The following is a 27936-nucleotide window of genomic DNA, read 5'->3' as shown; positions in this document are numbered from 1 at the left end:
GTTGTTCTGGGTTTTTTTTAAGAGTTTTTTTTCTGAAGGAGATGTAGAATAATCCCAAAGAACAGGTAAAAATTAAGCTAAACTACAACAGTTTGGTCAACATTCCGCTGATTCTCGATTTTTTTAAAAAAAAAATCTGAGTGACACCATAATCAAGAACATTATCCTCCTACAAGAGGAAGAGGATATAAACAATTTCAATCCTGGCAGAAAATACACCTCTTCAGACACAGTGTCACAGCCCTACATCCACAGAGGGCTCTGGCCCTGCTGGATGCAGCCACTGAGGATTCAGACACTTCTCTTTCACACCATTCCTTTCGGCCACATGAACAATAATGGACTCCTGTACAGAAGAACTAAATGTGACAGAAAACCAGAGCATTTCCAAATTAGCTGGAACATTAACTAAGAGCAAGAAGCTGAAACTACATCAGATAGGGAAGTGCCTGAACTCAGCAGATGGTAAATGAAGCCTCCTGCTACTGGAAAGACACAGGCTAGAGCAACCAACTAGAGTATTGTGTCATGACACAAAATGATATGAAAATGCAGAAGGATCAGAAAGATGTTGGAAGGACACAAACAGGAGGGCATCCACCAAAACCAGAGTATTTCAGAGCTGCAGCAACACAAGATGATAAATATAGCTACTTAGTTATTGACAAAGTCAGGCACATTTCTCAGAAGAGGTAGGTAGGGACAATCCTTTTGGGGAAAGAAGTGTGCATTTGCTTTCCAGTTTTACATAAAGTCTCTGCAATGTCACCCAGGCTACATGTAATATACAGAAAAAACAGTGGCTTCCACTCCAGGCCCTGGATGATAGCCTTCCTCTTTGCAGAAAGCCATTCACACTTTATTTATACACCTACCTACACCTCCCTACTCTCCCTCCTCCACTGTTATTTTTCTGTTTCAGAATCAGACTTTCTTGCAGTGTGAAAATCAAGATACTGCCAAGAAGCATCACTGAATATAAATGAATTTATCAAAAATGAAGGAAGCCTGAAATACTATCACAATCTTAACGTTCCAAATAAGAATTTCTTATCCCTGAATCAGTATATTTTACAGCTCTCTGTACGGCTTTCTTTTCCTGTTATTGTTTCAGATGAGCTCTGCATCATATGAGATATTTGTACCAAGTACACACAGAACAACTTATCAGGAAAAGACTTCTTTCACACTTCCTCCAACCTTCCCAAGCATATCTAATATAAATCCTGTCCAAATTTTTCAGGTTTTCATTTAAAACTGAAATTGATTTTCATCCCTCAGAGAAAAGTTCCCTCTCATTTTTTTCTGTTAAAAACTTCTTGAATATATTTTAAAACAGATCAAGCAAATTCTAAATTTAGAGTTTTACCTCTCCAAAAATAACTCACATACATTTTTCTATTCATGTCTCTGTCAAAGTTACTTGGGAAATAATTATCAGTATCTTCTTTGTTGTGGCTGTCTAGGAGCTATATATACATGCACAATGGCAGAAGTTTCCCGGGTCATTTCTAGTTCATTCCATTTCTGGTTCTACAAATCCCCACCCACACAGTGATTATTATTAATTAATATAAGAGAGAAAGAGAGAGACAAGTGGGGTCAGGGGGAGGGGAGAACAGAGAAGGGCACAGAAGAGCATCGTGGTCCCAGCAAACAGGTCCCCTTACAGCTTTAGGCATACTGGCTACTACCCTGAATGCAGACTGACTTCCACTCAAGCCCGAGCTCTTCTCAGAATTAAATCATAGTGCTGTAACATCTGAGCTTGTCATCAGTTAAGGCAAGACCTTCATGTTCATGAGGAGAAAAATATTGCCTGAAGCACTACTAGTGACAAACAGAGAAAACAGACTTAATAGGATTTTAAAAACCCTGCAAGACCTGGTTCTTGATCCCATCCTTTCCACAACAGCATTAAAAAGGACCAAAATAAACAGGAGGAAAACCTTATCACTGAGTCATTCTAAAACTCTCAATACATCATTCACCTTTACTCTGAAATGCAGAAGATGCATGTCAATGATCACACTCCAGCAAGAGAGGCAAGGTGGTCACCTCCTTTAAAAGAGTCAGAAAACTGCTGAATAGAGATGGTAAAAAAGAGAGATTGTGAACTAAAAGAGGAAGGCATCAATTTTTAAAACGCTGATGGAGACAGATTCAATCGTATATGATTAACAGCTGGAAACAGAGCTGATGCAAGAAGGGGACACAAGGGAGGCTGACATCACAGGAAAACCTGTGTCTACAGGACAAACAGCAAGGAGAAAAACAAATGAGAAAGCCTGGGGGAGTTATAAGACAACAGGTTCAAGGAGGTTCCAGATTTACAGCACCCTATTAACTGGCAGTGCTGTTATCTATTGCTGATACATAATATTGCTGAGACTAAATCCTATTTTATTTAATCTATTGAAAAACGAGTACAAAGTTGATGAATGTTCAGCATCATCCTTATGTAGAAGGTGCTCTATGCACTCAGGCAGCTGCCAGCACTGAGCTAATTGAGAGTGTGGTCTTTCCCCAAGACCACAACTATAATTTTAGCTCATTACAGCCTGCATTGGGGTGTGCTCAGTTTACATCTTCGCACACTCTTCTTTTAATATTCTGATTAATAATTTAGTTCTGATGGCAAGCCCTTTCACATTCAGGCATTTTTTCCTCAAGCCTGTGGATGTGGTTCCAAAGTATTGAACTGGAAGGCACCCAAAAGGGGCTGTATCTTTTCCTCCCCTTCTCTCCCTGTATTTTCCCTGCTCTGTAAAAAGCAGAATGCAGAACACAGGGCAATTACCCTAAGGAAACTGGAAAAATCGCACCATCCTGGTTTAAGTCACATTGGAGCTTAAGAAGAAAGAAGAACAAAGGAAAGGCAAAGTGCTTTTACCTCCCAGAAAAGCACGCTCGCATAATTCATCTTCCCAAGCACCCAGCAAACATTTGAAGGTTTGCCTGAAACATGGTCAGGGGGTGTTCACAGAAGACTCAGCTCCACTAGGAGCCCAGTGACAGATCTGTCAGGATCAGCCCTGAGACAGCCACAGGAGGCTGTGGGGTTTCCTCTCGCTGCCACTTCACAGCAGCTTCCAGCTGCGCACACAAGCCCTGTTATGGAGATCCAGCAGTTTCTGCTCATGGCTGCTCCCTGTGTGTCTGTTGCTGGCAGCTGGCACCCGGATCTTCCTCCTGCCTCTGGTACCCCCTTCCCAGTAGGGAAACCTACCTTGCAGATGACAGTACACATCAGCATTTGATTTAGCAGTGAACCAGCTGATTCCTTGCACCACAGAAGCAAATTCTCTCCTCCAATGTACAGGAGAGATTCCACCCAAATTCATGTGGTCACAACAGAGAAGGGCATTCTTTAATTTAAAAAGCAAGGTACTATTACAGCATAGGCTTGGTATAATAAACACCCTTCCTCCTAAAATCCTGAGGTAAACTAAATTTTCTCCCCTAATTGGGTGGAAAAGAATGTCATGAATATCCACTTTGCCATCTCCAGCATGCAAAAAAATTCCTTCTCTGCTTTATTTGTCAGCCTGACCACAAGGAAGCTCTGCACTGTGGCTGCTGAAGTCGTTCACACACAGCACACACATGAAAACTATACCACATTTCCAAATAGCATCACAGGTTGTTTACAGAGACAGGCTGACTAAAGATATTTTTATCCTCAGCTCCCAAGACCAATTTATAATTAGCACAGCTTTTGAACAAGATGCACTTGCAGCACAGCATCAACATGCTGACTCAAAACAGGGCTTCTTGTAGTGCCAGTGGCTTCCCCAGGACAACTCTTCTTGATGGCTCTTGGTATAGAATGCCACGATAAAACAGACAGGGCTAGCTGAGGGGCACAACATGGCCAAGGAGCTGGGAAGTGAAGGAAAACATCTTGCTGGTAGAGCTGAGAATTTCCCAAAAACTAGTATTTCTTCTGCAAGTGGGTGATGCAGCTGCCACTACCCAAGCTCTCTCTGATCTCTGTACCACTGGTCAGTTGTCAAAGAAGATTTTTCCATTTCACAGATATCCTTAGACTTGCTTTGCTGCAACATCACTACACAGAAGCTGCTCTGCAGAAACCCTTCCCTGGCACTGATAGCCGGTGTGTTTCCATGCAGTTCACATAACAGCATCCCTCCTGTACCCCTAAAGCCTCCCTACAGTTCTGCTGCTCAGCTCAGAGGGTGCTGGCCACACAGAACCCCTCCAGACATCCCCAAGCACAGTCTCAAACACAGGCAGCTGCCACAATGCTTTTCACAGCATTCAGATACAGCACTCCAGCTGGACAAAGGCTCCCTTGTACTATTGCTGCATGGCCTGAAATGGGGTGAAAAGAGCATGCCGTGGAATATGACTGCCAGGAAGTTAGGGAAAGGCATGAGGGGGTAGGAAAGCAGAAGAACACAGCCAGAACAGGCAGTCTGGATCGAGCCACCTCCTCCTTCCCCCAGCCTGGTTTGAGGGAAATACTCACAAAGCACAACACTTTCTTCCCCTCTCTGCGTTCCTGAACAGGATTGCTGAAAAGCTGTAACACAGCAAGAAGGGCTTTCACAGTACCACAGGCTCTGTGATGCTCCTCCTAAGAGATCTCCCACTTCTCCGGGGACAGGGAACAAGCAGGCACCACCCAAAGGGCAGCATCTCTTCCTGCCTCTGTCCAGAAGGCAAGGAAAGCAAAGACAAGGCAAACCTTTCAAGTCTCATTTGTGGGATAATAAAATTATAATCCTTTGTTTGCTCAGAGCCATTGATTGTCAAGGCAGATAGTTTCACCTAGCAATTCACCTTCACAAATAAATCCATGCAGAAACACACAAAAAAAGAAAATAATGGGTAAAGTCGATAGACTGCAGTGACATCCACCCTGAATTCTTCTCATCTTAAAAAAGAAAGTCTGTGGGTCCAAATGGATGAGAAGTATTGACGACAATCTAACAATCTTCCCAGACATAATTAGCAGTCTTATTTTATTCAATTATGGAGACTTCTTTCTATACTGTACCAGCTTTGGCTATGGGGGAAAATAAACCCAAAAGCAGCAGAAACCTCATGGGTGAAGCCTGCATTAAGGTGACTTGGCTTCTTGGACTCTTTCGGCTTCAAATAAACAAAATCATTGCCTAGGGACAAAGTTTGACACCTGCACTCATGGCACTCTAGGAGTTTCAATGTATGTGAGAAACTTGATCTAAACAACCACTGCAGTGACCTGACAAACAATGTCCAGGAAGAATGGCTTAATTAGGTCTGCCCACACCCTGAGAAAATGTTGCCCCATGTCCATAAAGTAGGCATTTCCAGACCACTGAAGGTAATCCTCCAATGCTAGTTTTGACCTTCCACAAGGCAAACATTTGCTTTACTCTGTTCTGCTGTAAATTGACTCTGCAAGTAAAACCCTAATGTTTTCAAGGAAGACAAAAGATTAGTTGTATATGTGCAAGAAATAGCACTTACTATCTGCCATGGATGCGGCAGTGTGCACTTCTTGGCTGCAGACCAAGGTTTCTGAGACCTGAATCAGCCTTTGGTACCCCAAAACCAACTGTTGCCTTGCTTTGCCTATACCATCCTGACTATAACAACTATAACAAAAAGAAGTAATCCCATGGAAAACACTGTCCAGTTTCCAAGACAAAGAAATAGCTATAAGCTGAGAACAGCTCAGATAGTAATTACAGACAATAGTAAGTTGTGTGGTGCATGTGGAGTAGACAGGGAGGATGGATAAAGTCTGTAATGCCAAGGGAAGTAAGAGGGAGCATCTTTTTCCCCTAAAATGCAGATGGGCTACAGCCAGGGCAGTATGAAAAAATAGTTTACTGTTTCAAAACAAACTTCTTGAGAATCTGTGGATGCTGTACACAGAACTGGCTCCCTAAGAGAAGCTGTGTCTAATTCCAGAGGAGAGTCATTCTCTTCAATTCATGGAAGGAAGAGTACTTGAGCCTGTGCTAACCAACTCACATCACCAACACAACTAAACTGTGAGCTATTAGGCTTCTGGACGCATTTTATACAACTATTCCTTACAGCAATCTAAATTTCAGAGAATAAAATCAGTAATCACTGTTTATAATGCAAAATCCATATAGTTTTACAACAAAAAACTCCAGTATTTCTGATGACTTCAAGCGTCACTGCTACAGCAACCGACCAAGCTACATTGTATAACATTGCAAATCTAGAAATTTGTGTGTTCAACCACAGTTAAAATAAAATTAAGAATATTGTATTTCTATGATTGCCACGGGAATGGCGATGACTTTGTTCTGGTGGGGCACCCTTGCATTAGTGGCAGGTATTCTGCTGCAGACTGACAGAAACAGGAAAGAAGCACTCCAGATTGAAAAGTAGCACCAGTGTTTCTCCCAGTCATCAGCTGTAGCCAGTGCTCCTTGTGTGTGCAGTTGCAGCAGCTCCACAGGGAACAAAGCAGGACAGGCCTGGTTTAACTGGAAAATTGCCCACCACCGAGGCTGGGCAGTACAACCATGCTGTGCTATTGCTTCTAGACAACCTGTACGACATCGTTTGGAGACTGAAGAATGCCCTAACCGAATTAAAAACAGTTCAACGAGGTAGAAAAACATAGCTTTTGCCTCTGGAAATCTGGGTTAAAACCCTGGCTTCAGCCGTGAAGGTAAATATCATGTGCTCTTAACTGCATGGGCTGCTGCTACAAATAGGAAAAAAACCCCCACCAAGGAAGATTCTGCTCAGATGTAATTGGAGGTGCTGAAGAGACCTTCAGAATTCAAGCTCTGCATATATGAAAAAATCAAACTTAAACACAACAAGGAAGGGATTTATTCAAAAGGCTTATATTGGCCACTAACCCATTTCGTGTGCTAGCTGGAATCAAATCTTGATAGAATCAGGACTTCATGTTTTCATCTCTCTTTCCAGTCCTTGTGTTTCAAAAATACATGATTGAGTAAGAATCCTGTTATTACTTATTTCTATCGTAAGTTTCCTTTTCCTTCCCTCTACCCAGCACACAGATGCAGCTTCAGCAGCTCCTATTTTCATTCCTTCTGCTTCATCCACTCTCCACAGAGGTATCCATCCATTCGTAGTTAGGAGGGCTTGCACAACTGGCTGCCTCAAAGCAATTGCCTTCAACAAAACACTTCCTTCTTAGAAGCACAAAAGCTACCTTGAGAAGAGTGTGTTGCTCTCCACACTTCTGTTATCTCACATCCCAACCTCACTGCTCTTCTCCCGTTTATCACAGGGATCAGAAATACACCAAATATACCTTAAAGGATTAAAGATGTTTTCCTTCATCTTGCCTAGCATGATGCTCAACACACAGATGGGGATTCTTCCTCCTGAATGCCACATTGGAGCATGCACAACATGCAATCCATGGCAGGCATCACTTTCATTGAAGGAAATCAGAAGGGTGAACAGGGCAGAGCAGGACACACAGTATTGATTCTCCCTCCTGACAAAAGCAAGAGCTCCTCATTTCAGAGAACACCATCAGGAAACCTAATGGGATCATCACAAGCAAATGGGAGCAGCTGAGCATCCTGCTTCACTCCACTCTCACTGTGGCAGGCAACATATACTAATTCAACACTTTTCTATGCCAACAGGACAGGACAGGAAAAACACAAAGCACACAGGCACTAAAAACTGCAGTACCTACTGACAAATCTGAGTAACACCTCACCAAGCAAGGTCTCTCCCAAGAAAGCATGGAAAGGCCCTGAAATGACTCAGACATTGACATGGGGGAAGGAGTTTATCCCATAGGCAGCAAGATTTGTGTATAAAGGCACACATTTCCCGACTCGTAGCATGCAAGAGCCCTTTCAGTCACACCTTCTTTCATAGCCAAGTTCAGAGATACCTGTCATCTACCATTGCTATTTGCTCGTGCACCAGCCCTCCAAACTAATGTAAGAGAGATTTGTAGAACAGCAGCGGAGATTTCATGTCTGAACCTGGCAGCAGAGAGGGATTAAAAATGCTTTCTATGAAGACATAGGAGCACACACTCAAAGACGGAACAAGCCCCCTGCAGCAGATTCTCGTGGCACCACTTAGCTTTCAGGACAGGGTGGTAGACATGGGGATATTAAGAGTGCATTAATCCCAGGCAAAAAGCCTGCAGCTTCCAAAGGGTAGATTAATTATTAAACCAGCAGCAGTAAAAATATTCAGCAGCTCAGAGACAGATACCTATATTATGGACAGATAAGAGCTCCAATAACCTTGAACTTCAATTTATGGATTCACTTCCACTTCCCAGTAGAAAGCAGCAGTTATATTTTCTAATTTGTTTCTACAAAGGGAAATTGATGAAAATGGTGGTTTATATTGGCTAAGAGGCACAGTGTACACAGCAGTAACATTTTCCTTAATCTTTCTGTCTTCTCTCCTGTCAGCACCCATAAGAATAGAGTGTTTGCTTCCCTGACCAACAAACCAAAAGGGGGATCATGACAATGATTAAGGGTTTTTAGTACATCTATACTTCCTTTAAAATTGGAATGGCAAATATTGGGACATAAGGGATTAGGCCTGTTGGAATTTGAAGAGACACTCCTTAACATCCTTGCCTTTCTAAAGTCAGGTTAGTCACTGGAACACCTGAAACTCAGATATTCAGAATAGGGATGGGCACATGTGCCCTCAAGACATTGTAGTTTTGGGGTTGCTGATATGTACGTGCAAAGATCACCCACTTTTGTGGATGACAGCAGAGCATATTCTGTGTTTGAATGAAGAATAGTTGTTATCAACTGTCAGGAATTTTCACCTCAGTGTATTCAACCCAACTGAACTCCAAATCACCCATTTATAGATAGGAAATGCAAAAAAGCAAAAATAATGTTTTACAGTGTTTGGCTGTGAGTCACTGAGTTGAGCAACTCCAGCTAGCTGTATTTAACATAGTTAAATGAAAAAGTTGGTAGGGAGGCTGGAATCTCAGCAATTTCTCAATAGATTAATTTACTGTCTCTCTTGAAGGGAGGAGTTTGAAGTCTCTGATGTGTGTATCACTATAAACTGAGTATTAAACAGGAGAGGACAAACAATGGCCAACTGGCTGTCCTCCAGTTAATCATGCTGCTTTGACTCAGATTCATCTTCGAGCTGCTGTTGAAAACCAATTGCTTGTTTAATGGGGCAGAAAGATGAAATCAATTTCAAATATGCATCTCTAAAGTGTCCCTCTTATGTAAAAGGGCTGCCTGAGGGAGCAAGAGACACATACATTTCCTTCTGTTTGTGCCAGTTTCACTTCCAGCTTGCTATCCCTACAGGTACTGAATTCTAAAATAACGTGGAGAACGAAGCTGAATGCAAAGCGTCTCTCTTTGGTTCGCGGCATTGTCAAGACACAGACAGAACTTCTCCAGGGAGGTGACAGCCACACACCCAAGTGAGATTAGTTAACACTGACTCATCAGGTGTTTCATTAAGGAGCTGTGTCAAGGAGGAAACCAAGTGCAGTGAGCAATGCTAACGCCGGCGGTGCGGGGCTCTGGGGAGAAGTGGTGACTGCTGGGGCGAAGGACACTTCAGGGACAGGTGACACTGGCACGGCTGGGAAAGCCAGCCCAGGCCTGGCTCCAAAGGAGCAAAAGCCATTAAGTGGCACTGCCTGGAAATTAGGATCAATAATAATGCTCACACACACACACACAATGTGCTTTGGTCGGGTGAGGAGCATCAAATCAGATCAAAATGGATTTGCTGACTGCAGGCATCCCATAATCTTTTTCCATACCAACATTTAAAGGCAACAGCATCATTTGGGACTTCACCTTTATTTCCTCTTCTTTTTTAAAAAAGAAAACTTCCCTAAGCTGAGAAATAATTCAATTCTACATTCTAACTTGGGAATTTGAAAACTGCATCAACAGAGAATTGATTTTGCTATAGCATTTTTTAATGACGATTTTATGACAGAACATCCGCCCATGCACAATTTATGTGATCCTTCGCTAACATACTAAACCAGAAAACAAAAATTTTTTGCTACACTAGGAAAGCATAAAATAGACCAGTCTGGACCAGTGTCCACAACCCATGCACGCACTCCCTGCTCTTTCCAGCCAGATCCCATTAGTCTGTGGCTCTCGCAAGGAAACATTCCTGCGTCACACATGCCCGCGTATCCACTGGCCAGCACTGCACAGCAACCATCTTTACACACAATTTCGGGGTGCCAGCCCAATTTTTGCAGTTATCTGGAAGGCAGGCATTCCCAGAAGCATGGCTAGCTCCCACTGTGTCCCTCACCACAGCTCCACGAGCAGTGTCAATGTGCTTGAAGCAATGCAAGGGACAGTGGACAGTTTGCCAAGGCGTTAATATCAAAGGCTCCAGGTTCACAGCAAAGCTGCTTGGTGCCACCATAGGGAATTTCCTTCACTCCATACAAGTCCAAGACACCATGCACATAGACGAAAGTTTCCTCTTATGTCACAGGAAACTCATTAACATTACAAAATGCACCAAGCACTCAAGCATTCCAGAATTAAAAAGCCTGTGTTTACTCCTTGTCAATCGTTTATCATCACATGAATAACTAAGTTTTCACTGTGCTTTTTCACCACACTATCTTGAGGGGAATAAGGTACATAAAATGACCAAACCTGCAAAAAAGATACAATAGAAATGAAGAAAACGCAGACGCCAACGATTGGGAATTTGTTTCACTAAATTCTGGTGGTGTGCAGAACACCAGGACTAATATCTGCAGATTTGGGGAACGACTGCCTCTCCCACCAAACACCCACGCTGCACACAGGTATCACCAAATTACACAACATGCTGAGCTAGAAGTGACCCCCAGGGATCGACCCCAGCTCAGCCCTGTACAGAGTCAGATCAGGTGCCTGTTTCAGGCCATTCTGGATTGCAGTGATTTCTGAAAGCCAGTCTCTGGTCACGAAGAACTTGATGAAGAGGAGGAGAGATGAAGGAATTGCATGGGAGACTATGCCAAGAATAGATTATACATGCTGTCTGTGTGGGATGGCGAGTTTCTATCCCATGAGAAATTTTAATATTTTGACATCTGCTTTTACCTAATCTGTCCTTGTTGCTTAAGGATTCCCATGATACAACAGACTAGTTTAACAAGAAAAGAATCTGCAATGGTAAAGTGATCCAAGAATCCAGACATGAGGAATAAAACACAGCATTTAAAAGTAACACAGTATTGCATTTGAAAGTAACACATTATCTCCAGAGACCACAGATACTAAATGTTACCCAAAACAAAACATCCACGGTTTCCCCAGCACAGCCAGAGAAGCCAAATATTTTTGTAAAAAGTTTCTATCACAATACAGTAGTTTTCAAAGAAGCAATGTGTGTATATGTGTATACATATACACACCTGCATATATATTTAGTTTTATTTACATGTGTTTATTTTTAGCCAATCTTCCCCTCCTCTAAGAGACACACTCCAATATGCCATACTTTTCTTTTAGTGCTTCACCATGTGCCTTTGATCTGTTTGCTGCCATTCACTCACTCATCTATCTTTACTAGGTCTGCTGCTAGTATTCCAGAATTCCAAATGAAAAAAGACCACAACTTGCCACTAAAAACAGTTGAGTGAGAATCTCTTCCTCTCCCTGACCTTTCCATGGGAGGGTGGCCAGCTCAGTTGCAAACATAAATACACCATTCCTCACCTGTAATTTCTTTAACTTCCTCTAGTGGAGTCCAAAGACTGTGGAACCCACTAGCCATGTCGGACAAGGTTGTGTGACGCCATTAGAAAATTTTACACTTCAAGAATTCAATTTTCCTCACAGAATGATGCTCTGATTTTTTTGCCTTTTGATTTTGCTCCACTCTGCAGTACACAAGAAACTCATCTAAGTATAGTTCATTCTGAATGCACAGAGACATTGTGGTATGAGAAGGAAAGAGCACATTACTGGTTATGGTTCCCTTATCTGCACCAATTCCACTGCTGTTGCAAACACACAATAATCTTAGGGTGGATCTGTAGAGGAGAGAAACTGACAGTGGTGGGAGTAATATTTCGAGAAGTATTTTTTATTTCTTTTGTTTAAGCTACATCACCTCGTACAGTTGATTTTGAGTGCAGCTACAAAACCAGCCAAATTGGCAAAATTCAGGAGGTGTCAACATGAGGCAGAAAATTCTGACGCTGGCAGTATTTTTTGACAGCTGTAATGTATGGCCATGCCTTTGCTGGGTTTTCAGATTTAGCTTCAGGAGATAATGCTGGTCAGGATCCAGTTTGTCACCCCATCACAAAAGCCCACCTTCCTGCATTCTCACCTTCCCTGATATTTACCTCCAACATTTGCATCTGTTTGCTTCCTAAATGGATATTTAAACTAAAGAGCAGAAAATGGGCTCAGCAAATTGAATTTTTGTTGCTTTGTTGGTTGGATTATGTGGCAGAACAAAGCCAGCAGAGAGGAAGCAGACACAGAGAGGAATGCAGGTGAGCAGGGCTGCTCCTCCCTTTGTCAGAAGGTGTTGGGATTCCCCAGGTTGGGAGTTAAGAAGCAGTCACAGGAATGCAAACACATTTCTCCTGTGTGGTGACCACATTAACAAGAATGCTATATCCAATAATTACTGAACATCAGTATCTTAATAGGATCACAGTTCCCATACAGTAAGATTTTTCCTTAAAGACCCTCAGGGGAGCACCAGTACTCTGAGGAATGGGCAAATGACCACACAGGCAGCAGCTCTGCTGGTTCCCAGACCCACACACACTGACAGCACCTCTCTCAACAGGAACCTGCCTGGGGCAGGATGAGGCTCTTTCAGAGGCACCTGTGCTGCTGCCAAATCTCCAGGTACAGACAAAATGGAATGGCTTTGCCATCCACAGCCTATTCCTGTCCTGATTCACCAGTTTGCAGAACAAACAGAAAATGGAAGTTTCAACAAATTGTATGTTTAGGTTACTCAAATGTGTGGTAATTTTACATTTACAGTTAGGTGAAATTAAACCTAATGAATTTTACACTGAATGCCTGTCTTGAAATTGTCTTAAGGTTTACATTTCGAAAGTACAATTTCACACCAATTACACATTGTACAAGTGTAACTGCCATGCAGTATATTTTAAAAGAATCAGCTTAAATATTGTTTGCTTTGGCATTTAGCCTTCTTGCAGCAGTAGCTTTAATTTAAGTTACTGAAATTCTGTTTGAAATTAGAATTGTGCATAACATTTTGCAGACCAGTATTCCAATTCAGAATCATCAGGAAAAACTTGTTTTCACATAAATCTTAGTGAACATTCCTAATATATTGTAACAAGTTTTAGTGTCCCTTTCTCACAGATGTCTTCTCAAAAGAAGAAACTATTTCATTCCACTGCTGAGGAAGTGAAACTCACATTTCAGTGAGTACAGTTTTCAGTACTGCCATTTATAACAAAACAAACAGGAGACACAGTTGAAGCCTAAACACATAAATCCAGAAAATTCCTTTTGTATTTCCTATTTTACGCAGTACATTTTAAAATAGAAATGCACATGCTGTAGTCAGACATTCTCAGGTAGCCACCTAATTAGCAATCAAAGATTAATTCAGAAAGCAGAAATAATAAATTAAAAGACAACAACAAAACCCCCAAACCACAAAACCCAAAACCAAACCCAACCAAAAAAACAAAAACACCTCCACACTTTGACAATCCCAAAGACTTTAAGAATGTTCTGATTAAAAAACCAAGGTAATAGGAGCTTGACAGGCAATTCAGCACAGTGAACATCTTTCAGCATCTTTATCCTACACAGAAACATCATTGTCTCTGCTCCCCAGTTCAAGACCTAACCATTTCTTATTCCAAAGTCAAAAAATAAAATTTAGTCTCATCGAAGGGTAAAGCTCACAGTCAAACTGATGGGACAGTAATAAAATGACCTTTTCAAAGCAACTCTTTCCAGTACTGAAATATCAGATTGATGGTCTGCATTTCTGCTTTTCAAGGTTAGCACTGCCAAGTTCATGATCAAGTTGTTTTGGTCTGAATCACAGATTTTTTTTGTTGTCATCAGCAGACTGAAGGGTTTTATTTATTAACTAATTTGGAGGTTGCTAAGAAAAGCCAGCCAGAAAAGTGAAAATCTCATAACTAGGACCTGATCATATTTGGTTCTCTGACTGAGCTTCAGAAGTTTTCAATAAATCCAAAGCCAGGCTTCTCACTCTAAAAGCTTAAATAAATAAAGCCATACAGATCTCTGTAAATTACTTTTAAGAACTGCTTTTCTCTGCTACCAGTTTATCTGCTCTTCTTGAGCTTAGTCAGTGCCTAAAAAACGAGGAAGGACTTCCATCTGCTACTGCTTCAAAGACAGCTATCCTGAAAAGAAGCATCAACCTGTCCAAGACATATGTTTCTCAATGTATTAGACCTGCTGTCTTTGCCAAGATGCAGAGACACTGTCTAATCTTTAAACATCCAGCAAGAAATAAGTTTTAAATCCCACATTTAAGAGCGACCCACACTGGAATTAAGTCAAGCCTCACCATGACTTGCAATCAGACTAATCTGTTTACACCAAGGGAATTTCTTGACCCGAGGTTGCTGCAGTAAGCTTGCAAGAATTTATTCATTTGCACTACAAGCAAGCCACAAGGGCTCTTAAACTGCTTCTACAGCAGGGCATTATGGCAAGGCAAATTTATATCATGGCCCTTGCAGTCATGTCACTCCTCTCTCCTTGACTTCCCAGGCACCTGCTCCTTCTCTCCACCTTTGTCTGCCCATGCTCATTCCACCCTGCAAGAGAGCTTTTGTGAGGAGAAAGACCAAGGAAAAACTGATTTCAAACCAAACAACAAAATCATCAGTTTTCTGCTTGTTTTTACACTGCTGAATCAGTTCACTGCAGGGGCAGCAGTAGTTGGGAGCACCAGGCAGGGCAGGTTGGAACCCAGAACAAGCAGAGTCAGGTCTGCTTAGGCTGTCCCTGAGCTGCTGTCGGATTCTCCTGCAGGGAAAAACTCCAGCCAGTTCCTCCTGCACTGTCATTTTGAGATTTTTAACTACTCCCAGAATCAGGGCAGAAAGGATCAGACACATAAACAAAAGGTCTTGTCCTGCTTGGACAGGCAGGTGGGTTATTTCTGCCAGAAGCCCATTCCTGTGAGGTATTGCACCTGCACAGTGCTGCCATGGGCAGAGCCACACTGCAGCTGTTGGCTGGCAAGCAAGCAGCACTGGGCAAACAGGACATGCTTCTGTGGACTCAAGGAGAGATAGAAATTATTGGTAAATAAAAGTATCCTCGTCAGAAGTCAAATCTAAAGCTGTCCTGGCAGGAAAAAGGACTGGTATGCCCAGTGCAAGTCCCAGCAGGTACTAAAAACCTCCCAAGCAGGATCCCAACAAAGGACAGCACCGAGGCAGCAGTGCTACTCACACTCACACATGCTAGCACTACATGCTGCCAGCTTTGTCTGGCCATTTTTTTTGTTTCCGAAACAACTAGGACACAAAATCTTTAATTGGTGCTATTATTCTTCATGGCATTGGAGTAGATTTCTTATTTTAGAAAATTATCTGTCACATTGTCTTTTATCCCAGCATGAGAGAGGAGGCAGCTGTGGTACATACTGTATAGTCTTTTTTTTTTAAATTTTCCCTGTTTGGGTCATGCATTAGCTATTCTTCTTCTTTGCTTTGGCACATGTTACTAACCCTAGACCCACACAAAACAATTACCCTCAGGGAAAGACTACCATTAAAGAAAAGGTCAGGAGGGGAGGAAAGGCACTTGCATGAATGCTTTTTTATTGAAATACAACACTCCATCAAAAAGGATGAAGTCTGTCTCCTGAAAAAGTCAAATCCATCAGGTTAAACGCTTGCAAAATGCAGATTGAATTTTGCATATTTTCTTCCAGACTTAGCACAGACACTAAAGAAACAAAATAAGCAGAATGGGACAACTGATTGGAAGAATGGGACAACGGCTGATTCATTATTCTAAACTCACACATGACATCTGAAAAGACTCGTATGTGTACAGTCAAGGTTGATATAATCAAAGCTTCTCCTGCCCAAATTCCAAAGCATTGGAGTTCGCTAATTGGGTTTCGATGTTGTACAGATACAAGAGAAACAATTTTTTTTAACAGATGACAAACACTGACAGTTTTATTTATTTATTTAACTTTCAAAGCAGAGTCATTTTTAATGGATCTATAATTCAAAAGCTCTTTAATAAATTTTCCTCAAGCTTCCTAGAAAGACAGATTTGGCTTTCTGCATTGAAAAACAAGTCAGTCAAGTTCCAGGCAAAGAACCCCAACCAAACATTTCAAAATCAAAGCTATAAAAGACAAAAGAAAAGGGATGTTATTAGGAACACTGGTTGCAATTTCACCACATAAGCTACTTCCAGCATTACACACTCTTTAACTTGCTTTTATTTTTCCTTCCTGCCTTCAATCCATTTTTGTTTTGCTATAATAATAGTAAAAAACCCCAAAGAAATTCTTCCCTCAAATTGCTTTTTGCCTCACCACATTATTGATTCTGCTTCCTGTGTTTTTTTGGTTACTTTTCTTTCTTCTGACCCTCTTAATCGAGTGCTCCATATCCAGGAGACAGCTACAGTGCCTACAAGTACAGGTCTGAAATGGGAGTGCAAGCAACAGTGGAACTGGAAAAAGCCCCTGACAAGCTGACAGGCAGACAGTTTATTCCTTCTGGACGGCAGTTTCACATCAAGCAGATGAAAACTGAGAGAAAACTCTGGGGATCCATTTATTTATTTATTTTGGACAATTACTCTGATTCTTAAATATCCGTTGAACTCAGCACTCCACAAGGAAAATGCCTTCTGCATTTCTCCAGGGAATTAATCTTAAGTGTCTGGATAACAGTGACATAAAGTAACCTACCTATGTCTGAGTGCCAGGACACACAGACTCTCCAGTCTGCATTTTTAACAAAATCACAATTGCAGTGCACAGTGCTCCAGCAGAGCTTGCCCTCCTCCACTGCACCACAGCACTTCTCAGGTCCTAGTCCAGCCAAGACATGCGCAAACACTGCTCTCCCCTGCTGCTTCTGCCAGAGATTATTCTCCTCAGAGAATAAACAACAGCAGAATGAAATGTATGTCCTTAACCCAGTACATTGATTATGTGAGCTAAGCCACTGATGGAGATGTATTTACACTTAAATGCCTGACTGCAAGGGAGAGGGCTGAGGCATGGCTGTGCAAGAGGGTGGTTTCTGCCATGGGAGAAAGCTGGAAGGAGAGGCCACAAGAATTGTTAGCCTGTCAAGAATTCCTGCAAGCACAAGCCAGTTAGAGAGAAATGCTGGGACATCCAGGAGCTGTGGACATCCCCCAGAGAAGTGCGAGAACATGGATCCAGAATTTGTGACACAAGTACTGGACTGTGCTGTCTTCCACAGTTCAGCACAGGCTCCTCATCAAGGCACAGCTATATTTCAAAGCCCCTGAACCTTCTTCAAACACCCTTTTTCTCCAGGATACTATCTGTTTGGTTTTTTTAATCTAAATTCAAGAACTGTTGCAAGAAAATGTGAAAGATTCCGTACTGAATGTACGGGTTACTATAGCAGACATACAGTTTATACATCCAAAACTGTAGTAGTGCAAAGATTTGCACATCATTCATTAGAGCTTACTAAACTGATTTCTTCTCTCACAATTCATACCATAACCAGAATTCAAAGAATGTGAACAAACAAGTTTCCTAGATATCAGTAAGCACTTATGTCTCAACTTATCTCTAAAAACTACATAAGCGTCTGTACAAATCATTTAAGAAGGGACCAGATGTTCTCAAAAGACAAAAACATAGCTCATACTTATAGGTTCATCAGTAACTGCAGCATATAACTTCTGAACAAATTCATTCACAATGCTACATCAAGGAGTTTTCTTTTAAAAAATAAAAGAAAAATGAGCAATATGAGCACTGATATGGTATGCATGATTAAATTCCGTACACTGTCAACACATATAATGAGGAATTAAAAGTGAACCTTTTATTGTGTCTGACTAAATAATACACACTTGCAGAATTATTGCAACGAGCACTGCCTGCAAATTTCATGCTTTGAGTGAAATTTAATTAACTTGAACTAGGAAAAATCCCACAGGGTTATATTATTTGTAAGTGAGAAAATAGGAGTCATGTCTGCGTGACTGGGGATGGGAATTTGGCTAGCCTTGTTTAATTATGGTTCCTCTTGAAAGGCACATAAATATTTATGTGAATTTGTGCGCTGACATTTGTTGCTGGACTCGAACATTCAAAGTCACTACAGATAACTTCTAAATGCACCTTCTACATACACACAGCTTTTCCTCTATGCATATCCTGTTACTATAACTTGGCTTGTTTTCCTGACAAGCTAACCTGTAGGGATAGGCAGGAAAGGGAAGTAAAGCACTATTCATTCCTAGGTGATTTATGAACCTATGCATCCTTCCTTCTGCAGCAGAAAGTTGGCCCGCGCACACACACAAAAATATGTGTGTATGTCTGTGCCCTCACTGTAAGACGCATCTGAGGGAAAAACAATTCCAACCCTGAATGCTGTCTGTCTTAAGTGCAACTCCTGAGAATATCACTGCTCATCCCATTTCCAACACTAGCCCATCCTGTTTTCAAGTGTTGCCAAGTACCAAGAAACAGATGAGGAACAGGGTAGCTAAAACTCAGTAAACCAACAGTTTCAATGGGCTTTATATGTACAACTTCTCTCTGATATTCTCTGTTAAAAAATTATCTTGCTGCTAGGAAAAATAAAAAATATTTTAAAAACCCAAAGTTTCTTGACCATGGCCTGCACAGATGCATGCACATGTGTGCAGGAAGCTTTTATTACCAGCCACCCTACACAACCCAGAACTCTAGTTTGGATCCATGTAGCAAGAAAAAGCCGTTTAGCAGCTGTCTTACAGCAAGAGGGGAAAAAACACCAACAAACCACCAGAGGGAACAGACACTTCACAATTTATTCTTACACTGAGGCTGTAACACAACTTCAGCTGAGTCAAAGAGTTGCAAGTGAAAAGCAAGTTTAACTATCCATTTTAAACACTCCCTTATAGTCTAAAGTCATTAGTTGTACGAGTAGCTGAGACAATGCAAAGGAATTTGGAAGAGGAAGAGAAAAGCCCCTCTCATTTCCTGTCAATGGCAGCAAGCTTTCAGCTGTGCAACAGACTTGCAAATCTATTTGACATTGCTCAGAATAAAAAAACCACCAATTAAAAAAAAAAATCCCTAAAAGTGTAATTACAGTTCTGAACAGTTGCAAGTATTTGTGTGACAGAAGGTAAGATTTTGCAGACTGAGCATATGCAGGGTGTTGAAGCTGGTCTGGAAGAATTAAAAGACAGACACTTAAAATGGTAAAAGTGCAAGCTATGTTCTGAGCTGGAGAAATTGCAACTGTACTCTAATCTCATCTGATTGTCATCATCACAAGTGTAACAACAGCAGTGTTCCATCTTAATTGCATTCACAATTGACCAGTCATACAAAAAGTAGCTCAAATAAAATTAATTCCTTAGGCTTTTTGTCACATTGACAACACAGAAGATTTTCAGCAACTGAAATGGAAAAATTGATTAAAATTATATTCTGCTGCAATATCTGCATCAAGCAAACATCTTCTAACCTTCCAAGGAGCTTTAGAAAGAGACTATTTTTATTCTCTTTTGGCATGCTAGAAGACTTAGTATAAATTAATTTCAAATGGGTTGCCTTCAATGGTATAGTTTTCCCAGGATTCAGAACAATATGTTAGCCATGCTTCAAGGGCACCTCTGCTCCAGAAGACAGTATTAGGGGTTAAAATAAGAATTAGGGTCCATGTCCCTTGAAGGGCCTATATCAAATCTGACCATCAGAAAAGAGAAGGAAATTCAGCAGAAGTACTGAGGGAAAAGAGGCAAACAGATTATTATATGAGTTGTGATTTGACTGTAGGGAGGGAAGCAACGTAGAACAAGGGAGATTTATACTTATAAGGAGAGCACTGTAATTCCAATAACCTTTTCCACTCTTGCATAAATTGAGCCCCCAGGCACTTGATAAAAGGCATGCACAGCACTTTTTTTGAGCAGCTGGAGAGCTCCTACTGCATACTATTTTTTTAACAGGTCTCCCACAAAGCTATTGAAAATTGTAGCAGTGCGGTTCCCAGAAAATCACATCCCAGCTCAGTGATAGAACAGCCTGTGGTGGCTCTATAAACAAAGTGGTTCTGTATCATTTAGCAATTAATGGTCACTTTAAGGTGAGCCAGTCAAGATTTTTGTTCAGTGGATCCCTCTGTGATCGCTCCTACCAGATCTGCATCAGTGACTCAGACAAAGGAAGGCTGGTTACATAAACAGAAGGTAGGTGGCTTAACAACCTTGATCTTATCACAGACCTGTCAGGGGAGAGAACTGCACGTTACCGCAGAGCTAACTCACATGTCAGTGCACTGGAAAAGAATCAGATGTTTTCCACATCCTCCAATTCGGGAATGCTTTGCAGGGTTATTTATTGAGCCAGTTCAGATTACACAGAATAGCTTCAGAGCCTTCACCTGCCTTGCCAAAGCCATGCTTGCTACTGAAGAGTCACAAGAGAAAAATGGAGAATGAAATCTATTATAAACTTGGAATCTTCAGGATTTCAGAGCCTATGCACTTTTGAAAAATAAAGGGGGAAAAGAAAAAAGATAAATCTCAACCTTTCTATTCACAACTGACTGGAAGCAAAATTATTTTACAAATCTGACATCATTACAGCCCAACACTCAGAGGTGCTCCATTTTCATATTTGCCCATTCTTCAGTCAGCAGTAAACTTTCTAGCATTCTGCTCTAGCTTTCCAGGACACATGTTTAAAAAAAAAAAAAAAAAAATCTTAAGAAGCCGCATTTACCTTCTCAGACCTCTGCCTGTGCAATTTACAGGAGTAACAGGTTAGACTGACCTAGCTATAAATGAGAAAGATACATCACAGCTGGACATCCTAACCAGTCTGAAAGCCTCTGCCAAGCTTCCACAGGCTTTTGAAACACAACCTATGATTTTCAACAATGTTTCTACCTTTTTTCTCCCACCAGTGAAAGAGAAGCCCACTCATTCTGCTACTATGCATTGAAGGGACACCCCTGCTTCCTTGCTCCAACCTGAGATGCTGTCTTCTTTCCAGTAAAGCTATTTCCAGAGCTTATTTACCAGTTCATTCAAGTCTAGACTTTCTAATTTTGCAGCATAATCTGTAGCTCAGTCACCCATGAAACTGCTGAACAGCCTGCAATTGTGTGCAAATCCACACCATGGGTTCTGCTGCCTGAGCTCAGGTACAGTCATTAGCAACACCATACAGCACTTTAATGCGAACCTCTTTAAACCTGCCAGGAGCATTTGTTAGAAAAACATATCTCTTCCCTTCCTCTCCTTCCCCTTAAATAATTTAATTAATACCAAAGTTCTAGCTGTGGCTCCAGAAAGTGACAAAACCAGGGATTCTGTCAGGAAAACAGATAGAGCATAGGACAAGAACAGCTGGAAAGGAAGGCTTTTTTCCCTTCATTCATTTAATGGCCCTGCCCAGTGTGAGCCCCTACTCATCCTCTGTCTCCCAGGCTCAGGCAGCACAAGAGACACTGTGCTCAGTAGATCTCCCAAAGGAAGCAGGGGACAAGATCCCACTGACAGCAGCACACTTAGTGGTCTCCAGAGGGAAGGTGGATGCCTTGCCTGGCAGAGGGCTCAGGCAGGTGCTGGCACCAGCCTGACTTGGGCAGCAGCATGTGAGAAGAGAGGGGGTGAAGGGGGAGCTCCTGCCCTCAGCCATGAGAGCTCTGGTGTCAGCTGGTGGCAAGGAGCCCTAAGGAAGGGAGCTGTGCTGACTCAGCCACAGCATCTGCCCTTGTCCAGAAGCACCCAGGAAAAGGCTGCTCTGTGGCCAGGGCCAAGGCAATGACCCAGTGAGACAAAAGTGACCCAGATGCGACACCCTCCCCACCCTCAAAGTAATCAGATTTGCTCTCTCCCATGACTTCCACATTTGCTGAGTATACTTGGTCCCACGTGAGTTGCAGCAGCAAGAACTATCTGCAGTAACACTGGCATGCCTCGCCTGCTGCTGCAAATCCAGATACCAGCAGAGGCATTACTCAGGCACCCGTGACCCTGCTAAGGGCTCCCACACATCTTCCTCTCCCTCTCACACTGTCCAAAGGACAATTCCTCTCAGGGCCATCTCAGGGCTTTCCACCCCAATGGGTAAAGTCAAATCTCCTGTTCTTTGGCTGGGCAGCAGGCTGTTGCAGCGTGCATCCATCCGTACTGAGCTAACAAGGGCGCAATGCCCATCCTTCCTCTCTGGATGTGCACACAGCAACAAATACCAAACAGAGGGAAAAAAAAAAAGCTTTTCCCTTGCCTTCTCTTAAACTGTCCTCCTCCAGTCCCTAGTCTACACTCTCTTCTATATTTAGCTGCTGGCAGGCCATATATTCCCTTCCAACCACTGTGGCCAGAGCGTTCCTTTGCATCCCTTCACCATTTCTCTCCACAGGAGATTTCCCCACTGTCCCAGCACCCTCCTCCAACATTACAGCAGAAATCTGCTAAGTAGTGATAGTAGGGGACCCACCCAGCATACCACACTGGCAGCTCCAGCTCTGTGCATCACATTGCTGCTGATTATGGCATATTGGGAGCTGTTGTACCCTCCCAGAAAGAGTTTCCTGAGGATTATTCTTGGTCCCCGACCGTACAAAATGTGTGCTAACTGCTGAGAAACACAGGAACCCACTGAAGATTGGTAGGAAAACCTGCTTTCAGGTAGGAAAACACTTCTGGAAGACAGTAAAACCTCCTCCTGTTCCAAATCAGCATGGAAGAAAAGCCTTTCAAAACTGCAGGCGTTTGCTCAGTGGAATAGGATGCCATTCATTCTCCTGGATGATACAAGGACCCACAGCAGTCAGGAAGGGAAAGTCCTGGGTTCATTGCTCCTCTTCTTCCCTCCCTCACAGCAAGCACCATCACCTGCACAAAGCCTGTCTCTTCCTGCAGCCTTACTAAAACATTTCACCTGAAACACCTCTTCCAACAAAACTACAGCAGCTACAGGAAGAACTTTCAATTTAACAAATCAACATCCCAAGGTGGGTCCTTCAGATAAGTCCTGAGCAGCTCCAGGCAAGAGGCTGTGCTTGGAGGCCACAAGAAGTGAGCTCACCATAGCACTGAGGAATGCCTGCAGTGGAGCACAGGCAGCTCCTGCTGTCCCTCTACAGAAGGCTGGGCTCATCCCTGGCACACTCTGCACCCTTGGGCAGACAGCTCTGCAAACAGCACTAGGCTATGAAGAAGAGTGTGGTTTGGATGAAGGCAACTCAATCTTGGCAGCTCTGTGTTTTAAAGACAGCACTTTGGTGCTCTTCTTGCTCCCAAAGCATCCTGAACTGTTATTTACAGTTTCCCTCAGGCAGGCCATAAATCCAAGCACAACTAGCAAGCTCAAGACAGTGTAAAAGGATCCCAGAGGCAGACTAATTACCTTTGTAGGCTATGCAAGCCTATGCAGTTTTCTTCTGCACAGTAGCTTTGGAAATTTTGGCTAATGGCTGCCACTAACAGGTCAAACTTTCCACTTTCCATTGTTCTGTTCAGGGCAGCCAGCTGGGAGTTCAGGGGCAACAAATCTCCAAGGGAAGAAATCAAGGCCATTAAGGGAAAGGGAAGGGAGGCTATGAATCATAAGAGTACTCCACACACTTTTCTGATTCCAGCAGAAAAGACAGTACATAAAGACTGAGAGGAAGCCTAACAGATTATGAGGACTAAAATCAAAACTACTGCCAAAACAGAAAACCCTACAACTCCTATTCTCTTGAGACTTTAAGGATTACTTCTCTCCAAGTACACTATATCAAGGCGACAACTTCTTTTTTAAGTTATTTAATACAGTAAAAACCCACTGCCCTCATCTCTTGAGACAGAAGGTCAGAAGATTTCTCAGAGGCGCAGGTGTTGCATCGTTCACATTTTCTCACCTCCACAGAAGTGTGCTGATGTTCAGCCTGCAGCTAATTTCACACAGATCTCTCCTAACACCTACTAGCACTGTTTGGGCATTGTCTATCCAGACAGCAGTGGTTATAGCAAACACTATTTTAGAGCGGGTAGGGATAAAATATCAGACTCAAATCATTGCTCTGCACCAAGTAGTGCCTGAAGCAACCAGAATGTGCCATTTTCCGAATGAAAGCCTGGCCTGACAAGCTATTGTCTTGTCTGAAGCAACACAATCACTCTTTCACTCCAATCCTGAAAACATCCATAACCAAACTTCTGCTTAGTTGGCATTTCCCCATGAAAATCATCAGTTGCAATCTCTTAAAAGTTAAAAACTCCCTCATCAAGTAAGAAAAACTAACATGCTGCAACTGGGCTGTAAAAAATCCTGACAAGCCTATTATCCAGCTAGACATCACACTGGGAATCGCTGAAGCCCCCTCTCATGGGAACCATGCAGGTTAGATTACTTTCCCAATAAAAGAGTAATGTCTTCAGTTTTTGGTGAAAGATTTGGTGAGTAAAGGCAAGAGAATTTAAAAATCATGTATCTCAGGTACCATATCAGGTGTAACAACAAAGTGCAATGCAGAACAAACTCGTCTATTGCAGTCGGGCTTCTTTCCCCTTGGTACAGATCAAAAATAAAACAAAACCTGTGGAACTTAATACCGCAAAATACTCTGTGCAAAGTAAGGATACTGTGCTAAATCTTGATGGGTTAGATACCATCCATAATAGGAAGTAAATAAAATTTTACAAAGATCTGTACAGCAGCTTCCAGGATGTAATTAGATAATACTTTTCCAGAGCCATAATAAAGAGGAGGAAATTTTGTGTTTTCTTCGGTTGGTGTGGTGCTACCTGTTAATTACAAACAGCCAAGGAAACAGAAGATGCTCTCTGGAGCATATCCAAGGGACACAGATTAGGCTGGTAGCATCATGGATGCACCCTCCAAAGGAAAACCCCCTCTGAGGCCTTCAAGTGTTCTGGCTCTGAGTCTACTAGTCACCCCAGATGAGAGCATGTAGGTATTTCTTACATGCTTTCCCTCAAGTTTCTCAGAGATATTTTTCCCCCTCATGAAACAGACCAAAAACACTACCACCACCCAACCAAAAACCCAAAATTACTCAACCAAAAAATAAAAAGAGTTGATAAAAGGACTTCAGGATCTTCTAACATACTTTTGCTGTAACATAACAATATTGAGGCAGGGACACAGGATATTTCTGCTAGTAATAGAGGAAGTTCTGAAAAAGTGCCAGAGTACAAACTGCTAGAGGCAGCCAAAGTGGTAAGTCTCCCACTGAGCTCAATATTGCAGGGTGAAATCTACTCCCATTACACATTATGGCTATGAACCAGGTAACTTCTAGGTTTAAAAAACAACAGACAAACCCAGGCCACCTTATAACTTTTGAAATGAATTCTGAGACAGATTCACAGACTGAAAGAGACAGCTGCAAAATCTTCCTTACCAAAATTCTGGCTTTAGCAATCAATATAATCCTCGTTTCATCTGTTTGAACAAAAGCAGGAAGCTAGAGAACAGCAAACCACATACTCAATAAAAGCACATTTGTATGGCAATGAAGGAATACTCACGCAGTGCATACAGGGAGAGGACTATTCCAGCCAGGCAAAATCCCTCGAAAAACCTGAGTGTGCTGAACATGGTCACATTCACTGAGAGTGCCACAGTCAGTCCAAATATCAAAATGAATATGACAGAGAAGAGTAGTACAGGCCGTCGACCAACCCTAAAGATAAGGAAGTATGGAGAAACAGTGTTAAAAACCAGGATGGACATAATGCTGGATCATTAAAACTGGTGAAGAGGGGAACAATCCAGGCAATCCCTCCAAATATTGCCACCTATTTTTAATGCTTGTTCCACTCTTCAGTCTTTTTCTTCTTACTAAATCCCAGATTTCTCTACCAGCTGTGCATTGACAAGTCCATCACAGAAGGGATTAAGCAGAGACAGCACATTGTGTTGGTGCATGATTTCACCAGCATTTTCAAAACAACAAAGATAAACAAGGAAGCATCTAGGAACTACTGTAAGGCCATAAATAAGTCCCTTGGAGATGAAATCAACATCTCAGAACTTTCTGTAGCAGCACAGGAGGATATATGGTATTATATGCTGCATGGCTTAATATATATTTTGCTGCAGAGGTCTCCTCTTCCCAAGAGACATGAGCTTTTCAGCCTCATCTACAAGAGCAGCCAGCTCAGGAAACTATTTTTCTTGGTCTCATTTGTTGAGGAGAACCCCAACAAACATGGACTGAGCACAAAACAGGGCTCAGGTTACTTTGCTGAGCCTTAGAGAGTCAATAATAACACTGACAGGAAAATTGTGTCCCTCCACCTTGAATTCCCATAGCAGCTGGAGTGACCCACAAAACCAGCTTGATTGGAGGGTAGGGTGAGGAATAAACCACTTCAAAAATAATTGCACAGGGCAGAGGACTTAAAGCCCTCTTTTGCAGCTACAACCTGCAACTGCATGTATTAGTACAGTGCTGACAAGGAGGAAGAGTTATGCTACCATTGAATGTGGGGTCAGTAGCTGCAGAGTTGGGCTCTTTCATGTCTAAGGAACATGAGATTTTTAACATCTCTTATTCATATGTTTAGTCTTTATAATTCCTCTTTCTTTCCCCTCTTTCTGTGCAAGGAGAATGATATGAAGCACCAGAGCACATGGTTATTTTTAAGCAAGAATTGGATCATTATGTGGAGATTTCCAAAATTTTTCAACTTGTCAACTCCCACAAGTTTTCCAGTGGAACTGAGGATCCCTTTTAGTCAGCTCCATATGCCATTTTCGCAAAGAATACATGAACTTGCTTTTCGTAGGCAGCTTTCACAGACCCATTGAAAGCAGACTGTCAGCTGCAAGCCAGCCATCAGGTTGAATGTCAGTACAATAAAGAGCATTTAAATCTCACAACTTAGTCCGGTTTCACATGCTGTAGCATTTCTATTCAATTATTTCAGCAGATTGTCACCAGCAGTTATAAAATACATTATACATATGCACTCAGAATTAGAACTTTGGATTTTGCAGAACTTAAAATAAAATGGGGACTAAAGGGCTGAAAAAGAGATGTCATCATAATTTTTTACATTTTTGGGACCTGGAAGAATGCACCAGTCATCATTCCGGCTTTTTCAAAGTCACACCTAAGAAAGTGCTGTCATGGGTCCTTGCATGAAAACAGGTTTAATATTATTTTCAGCCATAGTATCCCCTGTGAGGCCCCTCAATCTTCAACAAGATTGAACTTGTTGGCATTAGCCATTCAAAGCTTTTAAAACAGAACCAACATGCAAGCTGAAGAAAGCAAGGTCAAAGCAGGTTACTCTCCATCAGGGTACAAGCACAGGCCGCTGGAAGATGAGCTGCAGTGGGGCTGGGAACACAATAACACTGACACTGTGATGCACAACACACTGGGGACATGCTGGACACGGGGACAGTGACTGCTGTCTGTGCTTTAGATTTTGTATTTATGGAACACAGCACTCAGGCAGGGAGGGGAAATACCTCATGTAAAACCTTGAACACAAAAAAAAAAAGCCTATGAACTTTGTATTATCAGCTATCTGCACAGACTTTTGCAGCCCCGTTTTTGTTATGCCAAGCTGTAATTCATACCAATTAGTATTTGTGGAAGTGTTTTGCAGATGAAAGGCATTATGCAAACACTCAGAATTAGGAACTTAATTCTCATCACAAGCCTGACCTGCCATTCCCTGATGTTGATTGAAAAAGACCTCATGCTTAACATACTTCAGTTCCCTTCCTCCCCTCCTCCAACCC

At 42.1% G+C, this 27936-nt stretch overlaps 1 protein-coding gene across 4 annotated transcripts in view; it reads right to left on the bottom strand.

Annotated features, from left to right (window-relative positions):
* Positions 1-27936, bottom strand: part of SLC22A23 (solute carrier family 22 member 23) — a 108519-nt gene that overhangs the window by 59381 nt on the left and 21202 nt on the right. For all 4 annotated transcript variants that reach the window (XM_033082348.1, XM_033082359.2, XM_033082368.2 and 1 more), the window contains exon 3: positions 25707-25861. In XM_033082348.1, the coding sequence (XP_032938239.1) occupies positions 25707-25861 (155 nt within the window). The remainder of the gene's footprint in view (positions 1-25706; positions 25862-27936) is intronic.

The sequence above is a fragment of the Catharus ustulatus genome, chromosome 1 (genome assembly GCF_009819885.2).
Source record: "Catharus ustulatus isolate bCatUst1 chromosome 1, bCatUst1.pri.v2, whole genome shotgun sequence".
NCBI classification, from domain to species: Eukaryota; Metazoa; Chordata; class Aves; order Passeriformes; family Turdidae; genus Catharus; species Catharus ustulatus.
This window is presented reverse-complemented; position numbering and strand designations above follow the sequence as displayed.